Here is a 10339-nt window from a genome sequence, read left to right on the forward strand (position 1 = left end):
TTTGAGCAAGAGTAGTAAAACATTCTTTGAAATCTTCGTAGAAAGTGCATGCTCGATTGCACCTCAAAAGTTGTGAAATGTAGGCATCAAAGACAGAAGCTACTGGAATATTCGTCGACATGCAGGGAAAGTTGACAATTGGAAAGTTGAAGTCCCTCTTGTCATACAGTCTTGTGGTTGGATTCACTGGTCTACTTTATTTCTAGCTCATGTGGGTAAATCAGTCGAAGGGTGATTTCACTATTATTGATCGATATCACATCAGCGATGTATCTGAAGCTTAAGCAAGGTAAACATCTTGGCCAAATTCCCTTGTTTCGATATTTACAACACGAGGCTAAATTCTAACTAAACAAACGTTATAGAAAGTAATAAACTTTCGGGATACTTTTTACCGGAACACACTTCATCCAGAACAGCTAATTTCCACTGTGAAAGGCCAGGGTCAGAGTTCAAGCTGTTGATCGAGTGAAAGTTTCATATTTTAACAAAGCAGCGAGGCACTATCCCCGCCAGGTCTTTACAAAACGAACCGAGTGTTTGATGTTTTGTTTGGTTGGTTGTTCTTTAACGCCGCACTCAACACCTTTCCAGCCATATGAATTCGACTGTAAATATTCGAGTCTACCCCAGAAAATCCAGTGATTGACATCATGGGCATCGATCTACGCAGTTCGGATGCGATGACATGCATGCCTGACAACCGGATCCCGACAAGCTTACGACAAGCATAGTCTTCTTCCCCTAATAACACCAACATTCATGACAGCTTTTCACTTAGCACAACTGTTTGTTTATTCAGTTCCTTCATAAACAGCATCCATGCATATTTCCACCATTTGGGTCCTTTTATGATATTTAAAGCAAGTCGATGGAGCCCCTAATGTCGTAGGTAAACGTTCCTGCATGGATTACTCAAGTCATTTTATTAATGTAAATGCACACACACCGTCTCGATCCCGTGAAGATCCGTGTAGAGAATAGGTCTTCAGCAAATTTGCTTTTTGCATAATCGGAAGGCCGAATGGCCGAAGAATCACATCCGTATAACGTTGTGCCGTTAGGTTCCCTGTAACTTGCACTAAATATGTCCTACCAGTGTATGAGATTTCCGCCCAAATCATCACGCTACCACCACCAAGTACATGTATGTCCACTTCCTGTACGCGGTTTCGGGTATAACGTTCCCCGAGACCCTTGTAAACACGACATCTTTCATCCGCCCGGCGAGGCATAAAACTTGCGGGAATGACCAATTCATTTTGGTACTATTTTAGTGTGGCAATACGCAACACTACGACTTTACTACTTATGCGGGTTTATTTTGCAGAGTATATATAAATTGCGAACTCATTGAGCGAGAACGGTCAGGGTATCTGTTCCCATAACTGTGCTTGTAGGCCTCTGCAACTTTGTTGTGTTTTTTTCAGTTTATTTTAACAACATATTTTATATAGTAGGAGGCTCAAAAGCTCAGAAACCGTTTTTGGGGAAGTAGTCCGCGCACATCCTTTATCAAAGTGAGTTTAAAATGGCTGAAGGTATCCTGTAAACCTTGCTGTGTGTCACTGTGTCACTGTGTCGGTGTTTGAGACTACATTTCGTGACGAAAGGACAATGAAGTGGCCAGGCAGACACTAAACAAACGTGATGCATCATTCGCTGGGTTCCGGCGCTAGCCCGATTAGACATCGGGACGAGTGATCACGGGAACCAGCGAGGATGCCTTATAGATTAGAGTAGCTTCCCTTTGATAAAGGACAACCACTCCAGCCGGCGGTCTGACAGATTGCCGCGTTACACGATCATTGACATTGTCTTTTCCCCAACATGGTAAGTACGCCCCTAAATAGAAACAAGTTTCATTTGGAACTAGTAGCGGGAAAAAGTAACTTTGAATCATATAAAGTTAAAACAATGTATTTATTCTGGAATTAAATAATGCATGCGAGTTTGTTCAGCATGATACTCACACACGTGTCTGTTTAATGTGACAAGCACACAATGATTCATAATGCTCATAAAATCACTTTTGTTTAAAAGTAAATAATGCCTACACAATGCCACGGCTTGCCATCTACGCGCGCGCCATGGGTATTCTCCAAACAGGAATGACGCAAAACGAAGTTGCCACACATTCTAATATTGATTGAAACACAACATCATCTCTTTGAAGACATTATTTACAGCAAGGGAACAGAACAAACCAACCATATTTGGTTGGGGCAACTACGGAATCGACACCTGAACTGAACTTCTATTTTACACCAAGGCCACTAAGAGGTACAAAACCATTTTATTTCACAGCTTTCTGAAAATCAATGTCTATGCGCCGCAGGTACCCTAACGAAAATGGCCCAAAACAAAGTTGCCAGACATTTTATTGTTCATCGAAGCACACTACCATCTCTTTGGATACATTATCTACAAGAGGGCAACACTCATGACATTCAGTACATATTCATGAAGATATCTCCTCGACTTTAAGGTACGCGTATGTTCATGCACGGCGCATAATTTGGAAGTTTACGTGTTTGTTGGGATCAGTGGTTTTTTTTATGTGAATACAATGATTGTCAGCTTTCAGGTTCTCATAAAACACTTTCGATTAACCGTAAATATCGCTTTCACAATGACACGACTTCCTGAAAAACAACGTCTATGTTGAAAGGAGGAATGGCGCTAAACGAAGTTGCCACACATTTTAATGACCATCGAGACACAATATCAGCTCCTACTGGACGTTATCTACATACAGCCGGTCGTCCACGTGTGATGTCGCGTCAACAAACCCACTATATTCGGCAGATGCATCAACGAAATCTATACCTGACTGCCACATTGACAAATCGGACCATTCTTGGATTGAGACCAATAAGGGGAAGAACTGTATGCAACCAGCTGAGGGAGCACACCACCCGACTCAAACGTGCAGCGATACACCAAGTTTTGCTTACACCGCTAAGCACGCCTAGCTTGGTGTAGAGAGCATCTGAAGTTCAGAAGACAAGATTCGGACAGTATACTGTTCCGACACAGTTTCATCTGGTCAGCTCTGGTGATCGTGAAACAGTATACGGTCACCCGAGACGTTTTAGCGGCGGTTGCCTTACTCAACGTCGTCAGTTTGGGAGTGGAAGTGTAATTGTATGGGGTGGCATCACAACTCGTGGGAGAACACAACTCATCATTCTTATGTGGTAATCTCATGGGCGCACTCTTTGGGCAAATGCAGGGACATAACGTCACGTTTCAGCAGGAAAATGGGCGCCTGCATGTTGCACGTGTTGTAACGTAACAGATTTGTGGAGGCAGCATCACATGACCGACCCTTCTCCAAAACTCTCCTACATAGGACATGTCTGCGATGCAATGGAACGAAGCCTACGACAGGATCAGAAATAGCCGGTAACGCAAGATCAGCTGGTACAATCTATGGTTGACTTTTGGAACAACATGCTTATTTCAAAACATCTGGTGTCTTTAATGCGTCGCAGCTGCCTCGACTGTATCAATGCAAATGGTGGTCACGCCTGACATTCACATTGTTACTGTTACACCGCTTTTAGGGCGTGTCGCCCTGTCTGCTGTTGCCAGGTATGTCAATGAATTGGTTATGATAAAGCAATAATCGAATGGAAGACCAACAATAATTTATTTTTTAATAACATAACATTTACACAACTTTGTATGAAGCACAGTTACTTTTTTTCGTTAGTATATATTGCCTGTTGCCATTGTCCGACCTTTGAGGCGATCAGCTGTACCAAAGTTTGTGCTTTTTTGGTTATAATTATTTTAGATATGTATATTAAAGCTGCAACTAAACTAACACCATGTTAGAATATATTATTCATGATAAAATAATAGTTTCACTTACAATTCTTCCGATCATTGCATCATCAAAAGTCAATCAAAACATTGTGAGAAAACGTTTGTACAGCTGATTGCTGTTTCAGGCTTAGTTTTCGAGAAAATACCCACGGTAATCTTAATCTCTGCATATAAAACATTGCCTAGTAGAACTTTGAAATACAATTTAAACGATAAATCATCATGTCTAGTCATGTTTTATCTCAAATTTCAAATTTGTATTGACCAAGTTTATCACCTGTTCGTTTACCTGACTTTGCTGAAGGAATACGATGTAAAACATTCTGCTCATAAAACTCGATTATTGTCCCCCCAAAATACTGAATACCCTACAGGCAGGTACTCATTATACAATAGACATATCTGTATAAATAAAAAGGTATTATTAATTGTTTATTGACCTGTTTGCACGAGAGTAGCAATGCTGTGGTGCATATCTAAAAATAATTCACAGATTAATCCATTAAATCCCATTCAGTACTCTAAGTGTACGCTTTAGTTTTGTCTTTGCTCCTATATTGAAATGAGTACATACTCCCGATGCTGAAAGATTATCTGGAGCCCTGGTATTTAGCTCACCAAGGCTCGCTTAATACAACGTTTATTCATAACACATGGCACCTGCCATCCGAAACACACTAGCGTGATAACCTCTGTATAATACTAGTAAAATTTGGACCCATGTTGAGTCATGTTCTACCCAGCTGCCAAAAGTCTTGACCAGTTGTTTCACCTGCCTACCCTAGGCGTACATGCTGGCTGTGATGATACGGAGGTCCAGTCACACGGTGGGTGTGTCCAGTCACACGGTGGGCGTGTCCAGTCTCATGGTGGGCGTGTCCAGTAACACGGTGGGCGTGTCCAGTCTCATGGTGGGAGATGTCCAGGAACATTGTGGCGTGAACCAGACATGGAGAAGTTTACCTGTACAGAGAAGACGTCCTCTCTCTGATGATACGTCCTCCTACGTAGAAGAGGCTTCCACTCACATAGCGGAGACGTCCTCTCTCTGATGATACGTCCTCCTACGTAGAAGAGGGTCCACTCACATAGCGGAGACGTCCACTCTCTGATGATACGTCCTCCTACGTAGAAGAGGCTTCCACTCACATAGCGGAGACATCCACTCTCTGATGATACGTCCACCTACGTATGAGTGGCTTCCACTCACATAGCGGAGACGTCCACTCTCTGATGATACGTCCTCCTACATTGAACGTAGAAGAGGCTTCCACTCACATAGCGTAGACGTTCACTATCTGATGATACGTCCTCCTACGTAGAAGAGGCTTCCACTCACATAGCGGAGACGTCCACACTCTGATGATACGTCCTCCTACGTAGAAGAGGCTTCCACTCACATAGCGGAGACGTCCACTCTTTGATGATACGTCCTCCTACGTAGAAGAGGCTTCCACTCACATAGCGGAGACGTCCTCTCTCTGATAATACGTCCTCCTACGTAGAAGAGGGTCCACTCACATAGCGGAGACGTCCACTCTCTGATGATACGTCCTCCTACGTAGAAGAGGCTTCCACTCGCATAGCGGAGACGTCCACTCTCTGATGATACGTCCTCCTACGTAGAAGAGGCTTCCACTCACATAGCGGAGACGTCCTCTCTCTGATAATACGTCCTCCTACGTAGAAGAGGCTTCCACTCACATAGCGGAGACGTCCGCTCTCTGATGATACGTCCTCCTACGTAGAAGAGGCTTCCACTCACATAGCGGAGACGTCCACTCTCTGATAATACGTCCTCCTACGTAGAAGAGGCTTCCACTCACATAGCGGAGACGTCCACACTCTGATAATACGTCCTCCTACGTAGAAGAGGCTTCCACTCACATAGCGGAGACGTCCACACTCTGATAATACGTCCATCTGCGTAGAAGAGGCTTCCACTCACATAGCGGAGACGTCCACACTCTGATGATACGTCCATCTGCGTAGAAGAGGCTTCCACTCACATAGCGGAGACGTCCATTCTCTGATGATACGTCCTCCTACGTAGAAGAGGCTTCCACTCACATAGCGGAGACGTCCACTCTCTGATGATACGTCCTCCTACGTAGAAGAGGCTTCCACTCACATAGCGGAGACGTCCACTCTCTGATGATACGTCCTCCTACGTAGAAGAGGCTTCCACTCACATAGCGGAGACGTCCTCTCTCTGATAATACGTCCTCCTACGTAGAAGAGGCTTCCACTCACATAGCGGAGACGTCCACTCTCTGATAATACGTCCTCCTACGTAGAAGAGGCTTCCACTCACATAGCGGAGACGTCCATTCTCTGATAATACGTCCTCCTACGTAAAGAGGCTTCCACTCACATAGCGGAGACGTCCACTCTCTGATGATACGTCCTCCTACGTAGAAGAGGCTTCAACTCACATAGCAGAGACGTCCACTCTCTGATAATACGTCCTCCTACGGAGAAGAGGCTTCCACTCACACAGCGGAGACGTCCACTCTCTGATCATACGTCCTCCTACGTAGAAGAGGCTTCCACTCACATAGCGGAGACGTCCACTCTCTGATGATACGTCCTCCTACGTAGAAGAGGCTTCCACTCACATAGCGGAGACGTCCACTCTCTGATGATACGTCCACCTGCGTAGAAGAGGCTTCCACTCACATAGCGGAGACGTCCACTCTCTGATGATACGTCCTCCTACGTAGAAGAGGCTTCCACTCACATAGCGGAGACGTCCACTCTCTGATGATACGTCCACCTGCGTAGAAGAGGCTTCCACTCACATAGCGGAGACGTCCACTCTCTGATGATACGTCCTCCTACGTAGAAGAGGCTTCCACTCACATAGCGGAGACGTCCACTCTCTGATGATACGTCCACCTACGTAGAAGAGGCTTCCACTCACATAGCGGAGACGTCCACTCTCTGATGATACGTCCACCTGCGTAGAAGAGGCTTCCACTCACATAGCGGAGACGTCCACTCTCTGATGATACGTCCTCCTACGTAGATGAGGCTTCCACTCACACAGCGGAGACGTCCACCCCCTGATGATACGTCCACCTGCGTAGAAGAGGCTTCCACTCACATAGCGGCGACGGAGAGGAGGCGTCAAGTATGTATTATATGTAAATTTGATTATGCGTCTCTCTTATCTGGAGGTGCAGTATCATATCCAAACAATTCAAAGTCGTTTGAGAATAACTTAGTAATACTTTTGATAAGTTTCAAAGGAACGGTTTTGTACGCCCCGATTATTGCCTCCTTTCTCTGTTGTTTCCATGCCCTCCTTTCCTCAGCCGGAGTTTGACGATATACTTTCAAAACATACGCCTTAAACATATCTCCATTAAAAAAGTTTTGGGACATTCTGGTTAAAATGCTCTCGGCGGTTTCTTCGATAGGGAGGTAGCCATTCAGTTGAAACACTTTCCATAACCTCCTGGCTATGTCTACGCTTGATGTACAGTTCCAATAAAACCGGAGTTTTGCACATATAAGAAAATTATAATCTATTAGCATACTAAGTTCTTCTTCAACTTGTGCATTCTGATCAAACTCATTCATAATCCACTCCTCTCCGATTCCCTGCAAAATATACCTGGAATCATCGCCAAACGTCTCTTGCTTTCCGATGATGTTTGGCTTAAACCGACACGGGTCGCATCTGTACTGAATAGGCTGCCAATGCTCATTCATGTTTTCTGGCGGAAGAGAGACTACGTACTGAAGGAACTCGCTGAAACTCACATCACTGCCACACTTCCTAGCTTCGATTGTTGAGTCATGTCGTTGTCTTGTTATATGCAGTGCAAAACTTCTCCAGAAGTCGGGAAGAAAAAACTTATCAAGGTATGCAGACCACAATCTCGAATAAGGATCACGGCCAAACATGAAACGGGTGTAATTGCCAAAGATGGTCTTCTTGGTAAATTCATCCAGAGGAGAAACCTGTGTTTTGTTTTTCTTTCCATAGTGCACGAATGCGCGAGGGATGTCGAAGGGAGACTTCACAGGAATTATACCTGTGTCGTTATGCAAGAAGAGGAACACTCTCTTCCAGAAGGTGCTGCCTACCTTGGCTACAGGACAGTAGGCTAAATGCAAGTTGTCATGGCGGAATATGTTCCCAACGAAACCTTCGCTAGAATTACGACATTCACGCTTTACATGCTCGCGTCTTTCTTTGTATATTTGATCTTTAGATACTCTGACCCGTCTTGAATCTGGAGAATCTTTGGGAGGAGCTGGTTGTTGTCCTAAAAAACAAAAACAAATATTCGATTTTATAAATAATGTGTTGCCTCTTCAAGAGCCATTGGGACTACACAAAGTAAGAACAAAACTTTCCTTTGTCTCTTTGAAAGAAATTTACATTTAACTCTTTAAAGACTGGGGATTTTCTTTGCATATTTGATGTTAACGGACCAGTCTCCAAACTACAGAATCCTTGGGTCTTTATCGAAGAAAATAAATTGTTCCAGAAAATGCTTGAAAAATAATTATGCTTCAGACAAAAGGGGAATTGCCTCCCATACAAAATGCTTTGTTTCAAGATGGGGGGTATCTAATGTTGCAGCTGTAGCTGAATGAATATCAAGGCTTAATATACATTTCGGCTCACTTCTCAGAATATCAAATGATCTGTACCTAAGAATACAAAACAAGATACAAAAGAATTTATGTTATGTTATATTATTGGTAAATATTGTATATAATCTTCTCTGATATTATGTAGAAATTCACGTAAAGTATCTTTGATACCAACAACTGACAAATTAGCCCAATCAGATGCCTTAATTATCATGTTAGATCTGCTGTATGTGTATGTTAATGTTGTCACTTGTGGATCACTTGTACACACCCACCTTTTCACGAACATATGGTATCATTACTATTTGATAGTGATTCATAACCACATGCTCTTGATATAGTCAGAATCGTAGAATCGACTCTGCTTTTGGCAGACATTTCTTTTGCCTGACTGTGGAAAGGGTTTTGTCGCTTTTATTGCTGTAGTTGGACTATCGCTGGCAGCTTCAACAAACATTCACTCACACTTACTGGTTTGATGAACATGATGGAATACGGCTGTGAGGTTCAGTCCAGCCACCACCAGGACAAGCACCAGAGGGATCACATAGTACCTCATGCTGAAAAAAATGCACTTCCTTAATACAGGTTGCGGTTTTAATTACGACATAATAGTTAAATTTGCAGTGTAATTCATTGTTATACAGTGATTGTAACTGTATTATATTGTTTATGTTGAGATTCAGTAGAAGGTCATTGCATTGAATTTTGACAATGATTAGTTGTCAGGAATGTAGTACTATTTAATGTAAGCAGTGGTGAGGAAGTTAAATGCTCAAATTATATGTAAACTTCCGGAATAGCATGTATGGATGTCAAGCGTTATAGAAACATGTAGAATATTCTATGATGTCCTTGTGACACTGGACTGGTCTCGCAATGTGTGGAAAGTGCTGAAGGCGTCCCTGTCTCTCTCTCGTTTCATCTCACATTTCATCTGACATTACATCAAGACCAGCTTTCGTGTGAAGATCATTTATCAGCCCGGATTCCCAGCCTTGGCCTATCTCGGAAGCTTGACCACTGCTACGGATAGGTGAATATTAGTATCATCATATTTTGTATTTGATACTGTCACTGAGTATTGTGCTACCATTTTATTGTTCCCTGTCATTGTAATTGCTGTGAAATAATTTGTATTGATTTGTAAACGTAGTTAATTTTGTAATACGCTCGTTGATTTTCTACCATTTGTTGGTTGTTTGTTGGTTTCACGCTAAATTCTTTTACGTACAGATATCTGGGTTAACTAATTGTTTCAATCGGGAATCGACACTTATGGAGTTAATAGAACTATTGTAATTATATTTTCACGCATATCCTAAATTGTTGATGTAATAATAATACAATTATTAACGTTACACAAAATACTATGTTAATTGACGGTATTATAGTAATGTCCTGAACAAAGATCATTGTTAAATGTTTGTCTTGTTCAACCATTAAAACATAGGTTGAAGAATAAATAAAGGTTTCCTATTTGTCAAGTAATTTCCTATCGTATGTGCCAAAAATATTTGACAGTGTATGTAAGGATTTTCTAGAATTTTTTTTTTTTTAAATTCTACAAAAAGGGAAATGAGTGCGTGTACAAAGTATCTGAAACAAATCCGTACCTCTATTCCGCTAGTCTGGTCTCTTCATTCCACAATGCCAGCGACCACTTGTCTATTTCCGATTATATATCAAGTTGACAGTGTACTTTTGAACACCCAGGTCATTCGAGGACGAGCCGTATGGAGTGTGTAGACACTCAAGGGTAGTGTGGACAGCTTGGTTGGATGTAATGTCCACGTAGCAATGCTATGCGATTAATATACACACGACAACCCGTTGCAATAACACATTATTGATCAGAATTATTAATTCTGTGACCTTAACAGTTGAACCCAAT

The 10339-nt window shown here is 42.5% G+C and overlaps 1 protein-coding gene across 1 annotated transcript; it reads right to left on the minus strand.

The window, feature by feature from the left end:
* Window positions 1–6967: 6967 nt before the first annotated feature.
* LOC124147178 (carbohydrate sulfotransferase 12-like) lies at window positions 6968–9004 on the minus strand. The gene is made up of 2 exons (XM_048381451.1): window positions 8917–9004; window positions 6968–8111 (listed from the first exon to the last, which is right to left on the minus strand). Exons 1-2 carry the CDS (start codon window positions 9002–9004, stop codon window positions 6991–6993), a joined length of 1209 nt encoding a protein of 402 aa, XP_048237408.1. The 3' UTR covers window positions 6968–6990.
* Between the last annotated feature and the right edge of the window lie 1335 nt (window positions 9005–10339).

This window comes from Haliotis rufescens, unplaced genomic scaffold (assembly GCF_023055435.1).
Source record: "Haliotis rufescens isolate VD_foot unplaced genomic scaffold, xgHalRufe1.0.p SCAF_39, whole genome shotgun sequence".
In the NCBI taxonomy this organism is placed as follows: domain Eukaryota; kingdom Metazoa; phylum Mollusca; class Gastropoda; order Lepetellida; family Haliotidae; genus Haliotis; species Haliotis rufescens.